Source organism: Pteropus alecto, unplaced genomic scaffold, assembly GCF_000325575.1.
Source record: "Pteropus alecto unplaced genomic scaffold, ASM32557v1 scaffold14, whole genome shotgun sequence".
Classification (NCBI taxonomy): Eukaryota; Metazoa; Chordata; class Mammalia; order Chiroptera; family Pteropodidae; genus Pteropus; species Pteropus alecto.
The window spans coordinates 8,942,068-8,957,181 of NW_006436810.1; the positions used below are offsets into that span (position 1 = coordinate 8,942,068).

Consider the following 15,114-nt stretch of genomic DNA (forward strand, 5'->3'; position numbering starts at 1 on the left):
TACATGGCAGGAGACGGCTTGGTTTCTGAAAATCAAACAAAACATTGAAACACTTCCAAAATCATGCCAATTGACAGGTTTTTAAGAGGTTATATACAGTGAAGAAAATGTAATACTTTCTTTCAATGGTTCTCCAACTAGATGATTGAAAACATGGCTACATAATGCATTCTAAAAATGTATTTTTAAAAAATCTGTCATTGGAGAAGCATAGTACAGAAGAAAAAGCTGGATAGCAGGAAATTGCTGCAATATGGCAATTTCCAATTTAAAAGTGACTATGTTCCTAATGCTTGTTTGCAAGTAACTTGTTCGGAACTCGGAACATATTTGTCCTTAGATGCAATTTAATAAATGCTGAGTTCCCTGACTAGCTTGCTGATCCCGTTCAATCCACAGTGAGCAGTGGGACCTGATCCCCCTTTGGACCAACACTCCTATCTACTCTCACTCCGACTGGACAGGCTGCCCACGCTCCTCTCTCCACTGCCAACCACAGGAGCTTCATTCCATCACATCTCCTTTTCCCAACCACCTGCCAAACATGAAAGAAGTCCCTCAGTGTAAGTCTCCAGTCATGGCCTCCACGGGCTGCACAGGCCCATGGGTGCTGTGGGCCAGAAGTAATGATGCAAGGGTCAGAGAGAAATTCCATGGTTGGGCAAAGGACCTGCTGTGGAAAGTACTGTGATGCTAAGAAGAGCACAGGAGCGAAACCCAGGAATGGAGCCGTAACGTGGCACTCCCCTGCTTCCACGCCTTGTTTTCTCTGTTTTCCCCTTACTTGGCAAGCCGAAGCTAAATAAAGACTTAAGAATTACCTTTGGGAGTAGGGAAATTCAAGGAGAAAAAGCAAGAGATTCTTTTCCTCTTAATGATTCCTCCCTACTGGCATAAAATGTCACGAGAAAGAAAGAAATAAAGATAAAATAGGTCACAGTTGTAAAAAGGAAGGTGAAACACAGCATTGTGATTAAGGATTTCAAGCTACACGTGTCATAATTCAAATTCTGGCTCTGTCACTTGCTCACTGCAAGACCATGAGAAAAATATGAAACTTTCCTGAGACTGAATTTAATCCCATCTATAAAATGGGAATAATAGTTCCATATCTATTTATCGAGGTTGGTAATGCTTGAATAAGATTATGTAAAGAGCTTAACAAAATGCCTGGAACATTACTACTGTTTACTAAATGGTAGCCGCTATTATTAACTTTATTTTTATTCTCTTCTCATTTCCTTTGCATTAGTTATAGTAGTCACTACAGAAACCAATCAAAGGGTGGGAGAAGAAGGGGCAAATCTCAAAGAGATGCGGACAGGTAGGATCTCTAAAGTTGAAAATGGCTGAAGCGGATATTCATTTTAAAAACTGAGATTGGTTTCGGGTCATTTTGAGAATCACAAAATAACAAGAAGTTTAAAAAAATACCTAAAAAAAACACTTAAGGGATTTTTCTAGTATCAGTTCAATGTGGTATAATTATCTAACCCTTTGGTACATAATGTAATATACATTACAAATGACATCTACTTGTAGGAAAACTAAATCATAAAGAATTTGGTTCAGCTGAAGTAAACATCAAAAAGATTTCAAACGAGAGTGGGGGACATTTTCTATTTCATCATTAATTGATTCCCGCCTTTCCTTGGCCCCCCTAAAAATCCTGATGATAATGAACCATTTCATGTGTATTGTAATATTCTTTCAACCAACAAACATTTATGAAGTCGCATGTTCTATGTATGCTATGCTCTGTGCTAGGTGCTGGCCTTCAAGGAGTTTAAACCATACAGGTAGAGGCTGAATCATGGGACTTGGTATAAGGGGTTAATATTTTAGAATTTTACTAGGTAATAAGAAAACAAAGAAAAGCATGTAGCGAGTATGGATATTCAGTTCTAAAGCAAAAGATATCTAACTGGCAAAAGCAAAGAAGAAGAATATACAGAAGAATATACGGAAGTTAAATTCTGAGTTCATTTAAGAGGAGCCTAAATTACCCCACCCAGATTATGAGCATCATAACCACTAAATTTCAGGTAATTTTAAGCTTAAATAGGGCCTAACAGTGGGGCTTAATAAATATGGTTCATTATCTCAGCATAATAATAAATATCGTTCATTATCCCAGCATAATAATATGTTTTCCCAACTCTGCCTCTATATATGATTTAATTTGCTTTAATTCTTACCCTCTCCCTATAGTCTAACTGTTAAAGTTCCACCAAGGCTTACATTTTCTTGTTATTATCACCCTCGCTTTATTTTAAGATTATAGTCTTTGTACCACACTTAAACATTTAACATTTAACGTATATTAAATTTGTTAAGCATTAAAGTTGTCTTTTGTAATATAGTGTAGTATGGTGACCTACATCTGATAAGGTTAGGTTACGTATATACATCTACTACCTTCTCTATTTAATTCTAAGCTCCTTGAGGGCAGAATCTGAATTTTATATTTCTTTGTCTAGCCTCTGCATCATCTAGCACTGTACTGTACCTTCAATTAAATATTGGTCACATTATCAGATTAATGAATAAGAACTACCAGCTATGAAATCTATTGCCACATCAATCTAAAGACGTCATATCCTTTCTCAAGAACCTGAACATCAAGGTAAATATGAAAAGGCAGAGTTTGGCACAAGATTGCTCTGGATTCAAATCTTGATTCTTTCATATTCTAGCTGAGTGTCCTTCTGGAAGTTACTTAAACAGTTTCAGTTTCTTCTTTTATAAAGAAAAATTATAATGCCTACTTTCACAGTGCTATGAGTTTAAAATGGCAAAATAAGTTTCAAGTACCCAGCAGAATGTCTAGAGATAGTCATTATTAAAACATAATTGTTTCTGTCTCCTTTCTTACCATATAAGAAATTATTCTTATTCTAGCCAATTTCATATACATTCAAATAATGAAATTACCTGGAGGAAATTATTAAGATACATTAAAGCACTATAAAAAATTAGAATAAACACTACTGCTCCTGCTTCCATATCAGAAAAATAAAATATAAAATTGGAAGAAGTTAACCACTGGAAGTCTTTGCAGACTGTTGTTATTAATAATATACCATCCAGACATATTACCTTTCAGAAGATTTAGACATGGTAATAATCATTAGAGAGAACGAAGTAAAGGAAGTGAAAGTAATATGTTCTTTCTGGTAAATGGCAGTTAGCAAACATTTTTAAAAAGTAAAATGTTTTAATGTAGTAAAACCATATTTGTAGGATTAATACAAAGTATTATTAATGAGGTTTTCTTTTTGACATTGAAATGATAGTAAACTAGGGACTAATTCTTAAAAAGAGGATAAACAGAAAGTTCTGGAGACGCGTAACAATTTCAGAAAGTTGAAAGACAATAAAAGTAGTTCCAGGAAAACATACACTATTTAAAAAGGAACATTTGAAGAACTGATTTTATCACTTTCCAACTCCTAAACTTTTAATATCAGATAAAGTTAAATATATTGCTTCAAAGTAGTTTTCTGACCACCAATACTAGAAACATATGGAATCATTATGACATGCGAAATAATTATTTTTAAAAAAGAACAGAAAATTAACACAGTAATGTCATGGAGAATTTAAACGATACAGCTACCTTTATAGCTCTGTTAAGTTATAGGGCCATTATTACTAATATACCCTTTTCCCAACTAAAGAAATAGAGCTAACTGAGAAAAAAAGACCAAACACAACAAAAGAAATGAAAGATAAGAGTTAGCATAGCACAACTTGCACACTGTATGAACTCATCACAGTAGATCAGATTCAGCTTCTTCCCTTAGTCCTAATGATTTTACACTATCATCTGCATCTTCATTATATTTTCTGAACATACCTTAACTTCTTTGCTGACACCTCTGGTAAGACTGGAATGATACTTGATGATATACAGAGAAGCATAAGATGCCCATCCTACAAAGCCAAGCACAACAGTGAAGCCCAAAAAGAATCTGTCATAAGTGTGATAATAGGACAGTCCTTTCAGTGCAAGCTGGATCAGCTCCTGGCAGAGGGAGACCTGCGGAGAAAGGAAAATATAACTTGCCACATGGAAGGAATAAGAAACCTCAGTTTTAAAGGAAGAAAAACTATTAGAGTAACTGTAGATAATGGATCAAAAATAGATTTTCATGGTTCAAGGATCTTCTTGCAAAGTATAAGAAAAACTCCTGAATGAAATGAATTTTTAAATCTTGATAAAGGCATTTAAAATGTAAACTATGATATGTGTAGTGATTTAAAATGATTCATTTTGTGAAAATTATCTTCAGATGAAATATTAAAGAAAGAAATAAAAGCTCTCTAATATAGGTCCCAAATAATGGGAATGCCCACAATTATATCAATTTTTACTTTCTCGTATTAGATTACCCGAATCAAATTAAAAACATCTTAAACTACCTTAATAATATTTTAGAGGAGAATAGCTTATCATTTTAAAGTTATAACAAAAATAAGTATTATAAATGCATGGTATTACTTAGGAAATTTTAAAGACTGAACTAGAATTCTTTCCTACTTTAAAATTATATGACCATTTAACGAAGAGAAAATTAATGAAAAGTATAGTAGAGTAGGAGCTGGGAAAGGTCAAAGCTTCTATAAAATCAGTAGCCTTATGATAGTGTGTTGATAATTTCAAATGTGCAAACATATACTATTCTAAAATATTATACGTAAGTATGGTGACAGAAATTGGGATTATACTTATTCATTACAGAAAATAGCAACTGTTCATTTCCAGTGCTAACCCAAAAAAGTTTACCCCAATATCTGAAATAAGAGAAGCACATCTATGGCTAAAACAGCAAGTCAGGAAATTCAACCCTTCCTTGAGGTTCAGGAAAGCTCCCTGGCCTGCTCACGTGGCTCTCCATTAACACACCGTGCCTCTCCCCGCATCCAAAATGGTGATCAGCTATTTATATATAAAAGGCCTGCATACTCACTGCTTCCTCATACTTTTTCTGTTTTATATAAGATCTTGCTTTTCTTAAAATGTTGAGCTGTTTAGAATCAGAAAGCAACCTACAAAAAGAAAAAAGGTTAAATTTAAAATATTTAATCATTTCAATAATATTTTTTCTTGTTTTTTTTTTCTTAATTAAAAAATAAAAGGATGGTGAAAATTGAGAAAAATTTTTAAAAATTAACCTTCAGCTAAATAGTATTATTGCTGGTTATCTGAAATCTTCCAAGAAATAACATATAGTTAAATGTGGTTTTCTTGACTCAAAGTTTCATCTGCCAAACTATACTTATGACAGTCATATAATACATCATTTTGAAGAAATGTAATACTCTCGCTAGCAAACAAATTCGGATTAAATCGGCATAATTAATGGAACAGCAAACAGTGATGTGAGTTCCACCACACTGTCCTCCCGTGCTCATGGCAGAAGTGACAGACCAGGCAGATCCATCAGGCACTTTGTACCCCTGGGCCAGATGGGGCCTGAGAATCCGCTTTATCAAAGAGCTCCAGGCAGAGCCGACCCAACGATCAAAGTTAGCAAACAATTTGAACCAATTGGTCCTTATTATACTATACCAATTTGTCCTTATTATACTACACATTATACTACACCTTGTACCTTTTTTGGTCCCCCTATCTTTCATTTCTTACTCTATCATTTCCCTGTCCTTGTTTTACCACAGTAGAGATCTTAAATACACGAGAAATAGGCCTAACAGCATAAACTGGAAAAAAAAAAAAATGTATATCTAAAGACATTACGTTTATGGAATGTAGAAACTGAGGAAATATAACCAGAACTCAATTACTTTATTGAAATAATATATTTAAACACAAAATTGAACATATACTGCTTAACTAAAACCTACATATTACTAAAGTGAATAAATACCTTTACATTTAAAAAGCGCAAAAGTTATTTAAGGGTGTATTAGGTTAGATCATACAAAACTGATATTTTTGTATGTCAAAAGCTACTAAATTAAATATTGGCAATTTCATATGGTACAACATAATATGATAACATATCATCTTTGTGTTTGGTTCCAGCAGTCTCTAAGAGTTCAGATTGAGATGTGTAGAAGTAAATCTTTTAAGCAACGCTATTAATTTGGGTGGGATCATAGACTTCTTTCAGAATCTACAACTGTCTATAAAAATGCACATAATCTGAAATCTTACATATAATTTCAGAAAATTCATGAACTTCAGAGGCTCATCTATAAACCTTCTAGGGTTCTCCGGGAGGCCCTGATTAAGAGTCTGTGCTACACTTAGGAGTCCCAGAGCTTTCAATTCAGGGGAGCCCAATCACTGTTTCAGACTGCAAGAGAATTCACCACCCCTGAACTTAGTGAGATTGGGAGGAAAAAGGCACCAGGAAGCAGGAACACATTAAAGAAAAGTTACTTCAAAATGTTGTCATGATCCAATCTCTGTCCTTCAGACATCACACATTTTGTAATGTCTTCCTAGTATTCTCAGAAATGGAATCACTGGGCCAAAGGGCACAGGCATTCTTTGAAGGATGCCCTGGTCCGATCCGCCTCCTAACACACCCTAACTCACTTCAAGTCGATGTGGGCACCTCACTGTCTACTTCACCAGTTCTAAATTTCCTGGCTTCTTGATGTCCACCTCCTTCTATTCTACTTAATTTCCCGTTATCCCAAATGTATACCCTCGGCTACAGAATGGTTAAAATCTTCACCTATCTTGTACTCGCATCTGAGTTTTTGTTCACAGAGATCCTCCCCTCTCTGCTTTCCAAAAATCAAATCTTCATTATCCTTTATGGTCCACTCCAATTTCCATCTCACACCATTAACACTTTAGTGTGGTCTAATGAGCAATTCATTTCTCTTTAATTAAATTTTAACCTCCATGTGGGCCATTAATTATTGCCATTAATATCCACAATAATACCTAGCAAAGTGCTAAGCACATAAAATGAATAAATAAATCTTAATTGACTAAAATGCTGTTGAAATATTGCAGGCCTAAAAAAGGAACAGAAAGAAGAGAATAAAACACATTGCCATTCTTAAAGCACCAAATGATTTGCTAAATTAAATAAAAAGATGAAAAGAACACTTGTCTGGAACTAAATTAAATTACTTAAGCAAATTTAATATGCAATCTTAAGTGAAGCCTTAAGAATGAGAAAAACATTTTAAAGAGAAATATTTATGCTGTATTACATTAGTTATATTACATTGTCTTATACATAAAATATTATGTTCTATATGGAGTACTCAGGTAAAGAAATCATGGTCAGGTTAATTTATATTTTTCCTAAAATGGATTATTTATAAACTTTGGGACATACCAAAGCTTCAGAATATGTCTGGAAGTCATCAAAATGTTCTGTACAAACCTCACTGTAGCATTATGACATTAAAGACTATTAGAAAAAAATCTGTCCCCCAATATAATTATTTTTTTTAGTTTTCCATAAGCTGAGAAGGGGTGTAAAATAAATCTTAGTATTACATATTTTAAACATAAAGAAGTTCTGTGAGAAATGTAAAGTCCTGAACATAAGGTACAATATGTTAATAGTTATGTAAAAAAAAGACAAAAAGAAATAACAACAGTAAAACAAAGGGGATTGGTGAAGGAGTAATCGAAGGAATATTATAAATTAAAATGAAGGGGATCTGCACGTGTTAACATGGATAAATCTTGAAAATCATACTGAATGGAAAAAACAATTGTAAAAATTGGTAGGTTTAAAAAATAGGGATTCAATTATATTACATCATTTTATATCTTAAGAAAAAGAGGCTCTAAAGAAATGTGATAAAATGTTAACTTTTCTTAAACCTGGATTGTCGGTACAAGAATTTTTCTTACATTCTCCCTTCTTTTCAGCATATTTGAAGTATTTCAAAATTAAAATTTTAAATGTGTTAGCAAAAGAGATATATACATACATGTACAAATGTATATTATATAGAGAGACAGAAGCATAAGAAACTGCAACTTTGCCTCCAGGGAAAAAGAATGGAAGGCTGAGACATGGGGGAGGTAACTTTTTATGACTGTTTGTGTGATTTTTATTGTGTATATGCATTACTTTTTTGTCCGCATTTCACTAACCAGTTTTTTCAAAAAATAATTAAAACATGAAGATTTAACCATAGTTATTGGCTATGAAAGAGAAGCTTGTGTATACTACTGCTCCAAGAATAACTAGGAGGCCTGATAATATAAAATTAAAAATCAATTTGCAGGTACTAGAAAGCTGTTGAGACTACCAAGAATTGAAGGGTTAAAATCCCAAAGAGAAGGAAACCACAGAAAACGAATTCAACATTCTACAAACTGTAGCCCTTAAGGCATGTGTCAGTCTTATTCTTGGCGCAGGGCAAAAGGCCGAGAATTTGGGCATATAGCTGCTAAGAGATAAAGAATCCAACAGAGCCCCCGGCAATCGTAAAAGACAGCAGAGATAAAAATTAAAGTTTGTGGCTGCCAATGCAGGCAAGCCTTGAGGACCAAAAAGAGAAGAAAAATAACAATATTCAATTTTCATGCTGGATTTTTAATAAAAGACAAGAAAAGAAAACCATCTGGAATTATTTAATTTAATACAGATTCTGAAGTGAAGTCTTACAAAGAATGAGAGAAGGAGCTTGAATAAGCAAGAATTTATACTCTATTACATACGAACTCAGCTCAGGTTAAGAAGCAGAGCCCAGCCAGATGCTGACGAGAAAGCAGGTGAGAAGGGACATAGGATTAATGCGCAGCTGGGTTCTACTGCTGTGCAGGACCGAAGGACAAGAAGCTAAGAAGAAAGCCCCAGAAAAGTGGACAGAAGATTGGCAGTCTCAAGATGAGAGAGACAAAATTTGCTGTTGAGGAGCCACCAGAAAGGAAGGGCGCTAGGTAACACAACAAACTTCCAACCGAGATCCCTGGCAGGCTACACTCTAACGGCAGAGACAAACAGAAAGTGAGGAGACGTGACAAAACTGAGACGGCCTAGAGTGAGCTACCATTCTCTGTGCCTGTTAGAGGTAAAACTCTGGAGGTGAGGGAATCCAGAGTTTCTAAAACTTTTAATATATGATGCTAAGTTCATTTAAAAACTGAAGACTCAACAACAGGACTAACTGAAAAAAGACAAGTGAGATACTCACAAATAATATGGTTATTGAATTGTTATCAGGTACAGACTTTTAAATAATTGTGGTTAATATATTCAGTAATAAAGAACAAGATAGAAAGTTGCACCAAAGAACTGGAATCTATTTTTTAAATGGATGGAAATGGAAATTCCAGAATTGAAAAAATGTAATAACTGAAATTAAAAACTCAATATTAGCAAACTGGACAAAGCCAAAGAGATCTGATGTATTTGGAGATAGGTCAGTAGAAAATATCTTGTGTGAACTTTAGAGAGGAAAGAATTTAAAATACAGAAAGACCATTAAAAAAATCAACAAGTCATTGTGAACAGATTTTAAATATACATACACACACACACACACGTGTATATATACACACACGTACACATACACACATACATACACGTACATATACATATATAATTGGAATCCCAGAGAGGGAGAAGAGAATTCAGCAGAAGTAATATTTGATTGTAATAACAATGCAACATTTCAACATAGTAATTTCTATGAAAAAAAATCATTTGACTAAGTCTTTTATATCGAAAACATCAAGTTTTAAAAGCAACATGTTATGCTTAAGTAAAAAGAAAAAGAGAAATGAGTATTAACCGTGCACATTTCTTTGCTGTGGTTGCTATTATTCTATCCTTTTCCCATAGTTATTTGAAGACTGTAAAAGAAAATAAACCATGTTTTAGGATTATCAATAATTTTATTATCAATTATTCAAGATGAACTAATGTTTGGAGAACAAAATCTCCTTAAAATGCTGCCCTTTAAAGTATTCTATCTTCTTTACTCAGGTTTTTATTATAAAAATATTTCACTTATTTACACATAATATTTTAGAGGTGTCTGGTGATATTTAGGCCATTCCTTTTTAGAATATCTATTTAAAGAAAAAAAAATATTTCAAGATAAAGACAGAGAAAGCAGGATAAAAATCATTTCTAGAATAATCTGCATTCTTTAGACTGACCAATGATGTAGAATCATGTTATTTTTCATGTCATAACTGAGTACATCAATATTTTTCTATGTATGTGTGTGATGTATAAAAGTTATTTTTAAAAAAAAGAATTTCAGTTTTGAGGCAAAAATTACACTCCTATTAAGTTAATTAGGAAATCAGATGGTTGAAGTGATAAAAAGATTCACATTAAACCAGTATTTAAATTTGGTATAAGGGAAAAACTTTAATCTATGTTAGCCTAAAGAAACAAATATATTAAAAAGAACCAAAGTACCTTTTGCCATTTTAGTAGAAAATATATTAAAATATTTTGTTAAAATTTAGTTAAGTTCCCTAAATTCACATAAGGAGTTTTAAATAAAAGATAACATGTTTTTGCTTTTATTAGCAAAGCACAATATCTCCTTCCCATTTTGTTTTTTCTAAAATATCTCTTAAAAGACTTTTTGTTCTTTTCTCATTTCATGAAATTTTTTTATTTTAAAGTTTTCCTTGTCTTCATTTGACCTCTAAATACCCATTTTTCAAATATAGAGTTTTTCCTCCTTTTTAAGGTACTTTCACATTCAGGCAAACCTTTTATGCTTCTACTAGTCATGTAGCGCCACCTGCTGGCCAGCATTGGGGTCTACTGGACCCAATTCTAGCTTTGAGGTTTTTTTTTTGAGCAACTCTATTTGTTGGAATGAATTATTTAGAGGTATTTAAAATATCAAAGATAAAATTGACATGCTTTTATAAATAACGATAAAATAGGATATACAAGTACCATATGGAGTCTTTGGATCTTTTTACAATTCGAAAATATGTTATAGGATTTTAGTAATCTTATTTTTCCTATATCTTGAAACATTTCTATTTTATCGTCCTAGAAATTATTACATTATTCATCAATTATTAATGCTAGCAAAGACTAAATAAGATAATGGAAGAATGGTGAAAATACATGATTAAAGTAAAATCTAGTGATGTGGGTGAAATTGATCATGTAAGTAAAATCTCAAGATTATGAATTTTTAGATGTTAATATCCTAGATAAATTTTCTCAAACTTAAGAATTGGTGAGTGAACAATATATTCCTAAAAAGAAAAATAAAATATGGTACTTATTCAAGAGGAAAGGACTTCACCACACAACTATTTGTGGTAAGAATCTCAGCGGTTTCGCAAAAAAAAAAAAAAATGTGTGATGACAGTATTCTTTCATCTTTTATCACAGTTATGTGCCAATATTTACTTGATATAGTTTCTAAATGGACAATGCTGATATCAGGTGTATATATAACAGTGATTAGAAGGAAACAGATGGTGTAGAAATGAAAACAATTCATTGGATTAGAGAAAAATAAGAGATCCATTGTACTCAAATGGTAAATGGTGATACCTCTTTCCTGGTTTACTGAACACGTGTAATGGGGGGGGGGAAGATACTACTCATAATAGTAATAAAATATCCAGGAATAAAATAATGAGTGATGTACACTGCAGGGAAAACTATAAAATTTTACATAAAGACATAACAGGAGATATAAATAAATGCTGAATAGTAATGTTCAATATGTAAAAATATTAATTCCCTCCAAACTAATTCCTAAATATTGTGTAATAACCAAATAATTTTTTACATAACTCGGGATGATTTTAAAATTTATATGGAAAATAAAATTTTTATTCATACCCATTTTTATAATTTTATGATCCATGCCAATGATTAAAATACCTATTTTTTAAAATGTTTTGTCAAAGCAATATATGCATATAAATTCAAAATTTCAAAAAGAGAAGAACATAATGACAACCAATAAATCCCTCCACCACCATTCTCATCTCTCAACTCCCCAAACCAGAGACAAATACTTTTCAAGTATTTGTTTTTCGTTATTCTTTAGTTGCTTCCATTTTTCTTAATAATATGCTTTTATTATTATTTCTTGACTTGATGGCCTGAGGCACCTTCTGTTGACTCTCCACTGACTCCGGCTGTTCCTGCTGTCTCTGCCCGCCTCAATATGGTTATATTACCATTTCTACCTCCTCTGTTGGCTGTGTTGGTCACTTTAATAATCTAATACCTAAACTTCTGTCTTATAATTCTTTCAACTAAAGCTAGAATCTCCGCATTCTATTTTATAAGGACTAGTATCATCACTACTGTTCTATTTATATTTTTTTCCCCCTCTGTCTTCCAACCTGTAAACTTCCTCATTGTCAAGGCTGGTAATGTTCACATTCTATTCTGTAATCATAATTAAGCCTCCCTTGCTTTAGTTTGGTTTATGAATACCACATTCATGCTACATAAGTTGTCAAATATAATTCCAACAAGTCATTCGATTACATCCCTAACACCCATATTTCAAACATTTTGTTTATTTTGGTCAAGAGCAAAATTCTTCCTAATTAAATGTGAATTGCTGTTAATTGAAAATGAACCTCAAGGAAGTTGAATAAACCTGCCTAAGTCAGTATGCAGAGCCAGGTTTGTGACCTGGATCCCTCCATTCCTGATTCAAGGAAAATACACCTTTCTGGGATCTCAGCAAAATCTGCTGCCCACCAAAGTCTGCTCTCTTTTTTGCCCATCCCATAGTGGTTAGTGTTTCACAGAATTGTATCATTGGCCTTTCTTATCACTTTCTACACTCTCTCTAGAACCTGCTATATGTGTAACAGTTTCCACCACCATCTTTATGCTGATGGCGCTAACACTTTTAGAACCAATTCTCATCTCTACCTTGAAATCCACATCCCTGTTTCTAACCAAACTTAAGATATCAATTAACCAGTAAAATTCACCCTTGCTTCTCAAAACAGCTCTTCTTTCTATAAATCATATGGTACCAGTACCTTCTCAATCAACCAAGCCAAGAGCCCCCACACCAACCAAGCCAAGAGCCCCCACACCAACCAAGCCAAGAGCCCCCACACCTTTCCCGGTCAAGCCCTGCTGAATTTATCTCCTTAATGTTTCCTATATTACGCTGCTCCCCTGCACCTCATCTAATAGCCATTCAAAGATACCTAGCATCTGGCTCATTATTTACAAAAACAATAGAAAGGCTTTCATTTTGGAATTTGTACTAATGTATACAAAAGAAGGACAAAGTTTCTAAGTAACTAATCTATCCTCTCAGCATTTAAACTCATTGAAAAATTCTTTCCTACAAGTTAATAAAAAATATAAAAGACTTACTTAAATGGTGTAAACAAAAATGGTAAAGTAACTTCTTTTTTCTGAGTCATTTTCACCTGGGAATCAAGTATGAAAATATTTTATTATATTATAAATGAAAAAACAATTAACAAATTTCATCTGAAAACTAATAAACATCCATCAAAATGTTTCTTTGGGGATGGTTAACTACTTTAAAGATAAATGGAATTTCGTGTTACTATATTATTTCATAAATATTTAAAGAAAAATTTAACATTATCATTCTATCACAATAAACTGAGAATTAAGCATATCAAGCCTGCAAAATAACATTCTATAACATATTTAAACTGTATGTTAACTCTTAGAAAACAAAATAAGTCAAGTTGCATTAACAGTATTAATAACAGAAAGTTTCAGTTAAATGGTCACCTCTTTTAGCTCTTAACACACATAATAATGGACATGGAATGACATATGTTGCCATCATAAACACTACTACTATGGGGCCGATGCCAATCGATACTTTGGTTTGTAGTCTGTATAATCATATATAGTGGTCTTACAATTAGGGAGACTCCTCAAAGGGAATTCTATACCCTCAAACTGATTCATGGAACGTGCACCTCAGAAATGTGAAACTTTATATCTTCTCTTAATATATTCGATTTTTTAAACTGTAGGAGTGTCCATTGTGTATATGTGTCTTATTTTACCTTGAACTGTTCAAGAATCTGTACTGCATTCGTAAACATGCTCTCTGCTTTAAAGACATCAGTGTTGTTGAGATAATCCACAGGAAGGATTCCCTGTAAACAATAAATACTAGTTTAATATTAACAAAGCTCATGCTAAAACAAAACAGACACATGAAGGAAGCAATGAAGACCAGACATACGGACAAATAAATTATTGAAATAGTTAAACAAAAAATTTTTTTAAACCACTACTGAAAAATGTTCTATTACTTACCTCGCAAAGTAGATTTGATTAAAGCAAAAGAGATGAATTAAGTTCAACAAAACCTAACATTTATTGAAAGATTACTATGTGCTAGGCAGTAACCAAGTGCTTTGCACACACAAAAAATCACTATGATGGGCCACAGCTCACATATGTAAAAAGGAAAAAAAAGAGAGTATATTAAACATAGTAAAAGTAAGAGTAAAGAACTTTTTGTGAAACTTTCGTTTCAATTACAGACGTACACATACACTTATGACTATAGGGGTCATATTACTCCGGGTCTAGAATACATTTTTTTTGTTTCTTTGATGTGAAGAACTAAAAGAATGGCTGGTTGATGGATTTTTGTTGTTGGCTTGTTTGTGGCTTTTCAGATCCACTTCCCACTCTTAGCAGCATTGATATTCTACGTGGAGAACTCCCCCGGCCCTCCTGCCCCCGGGTGTAGCACAGCGGGTCTCAAATGGGCTTCACCTTCCCTTGGTGCAGGATGCAGGGCAGATAACCTACGCTGGACCACTCAAATGGGAGCACTGGACTTTGACTCTTGAGAGTCAGGGAACAGACAGCACAATAATGGGTGTAATGCTACTCTGCCCTAGTGCTGGTGCCCCGAGCCAACCAGCCCTGCCAAGGGACCAGGATTTGGTTCTTTAATCCAAGCTTGCAGAGCTCTCTTGGTTCCGGCTGACTTCCAGGCCTGGGTTTTGAGCACCCCTTTCACTCAGCAAACCACAATCTTTTTAATAACTCCTTTCAAATGGATTCAGTTTCTGCTGTTTGCAATAAAAATTTATATGTTTTCATCACTTATAACTAAAATACAAAGTTATATAGCTATGTACATTTAGAAAATAAAAAATTTTAAAGAAAAGCTATTAGA

At 33.4% G+C, this 15,114-nt stretch overlaps 1 protein-coding gene across 19 annotated transcripts in view; it reads right to left on the reverse strand.

Moving 5' to 3' along the window:
• PIGN (phosphatidylinositol glycan anchor biosynthesis class N) overlaps nt 1–15,114 on the reverse strand; it is an 81,460-nt gene that overhangs the window by 42,252 nt on the left and 24,094 nt on the right. For all 19 annotated transcript variants that reach the window (XM_025048118.1, XM_025048117.1, XM_025048120.1 and 16 more), the window contains 5 exons: nt 13,982–14,074; nt 13,305–13,360; nt 4,974–5,052; nt 3,860–4,042; nt 1–25 (listed from right to left, as the gene is read on the reverse strand). The exon at nt 1–25 is cut by the window's left edge and continues 82 nt beyond it. In XM_025048118.1, coding sequence (XP_024903886.1) covers nt 1–25; nt 3,860–4,042; nt 4,974–5,052; nt 13,305–13,360; nt 13,982–14,074 — 436 coding nt within the window. The remainder of the gene's footprint in view (nt 26–3,859; nt 4,043–4,973; nt 5,053–13,304; nt 13,361–13,981; nt 14,075–15,114) is intronic.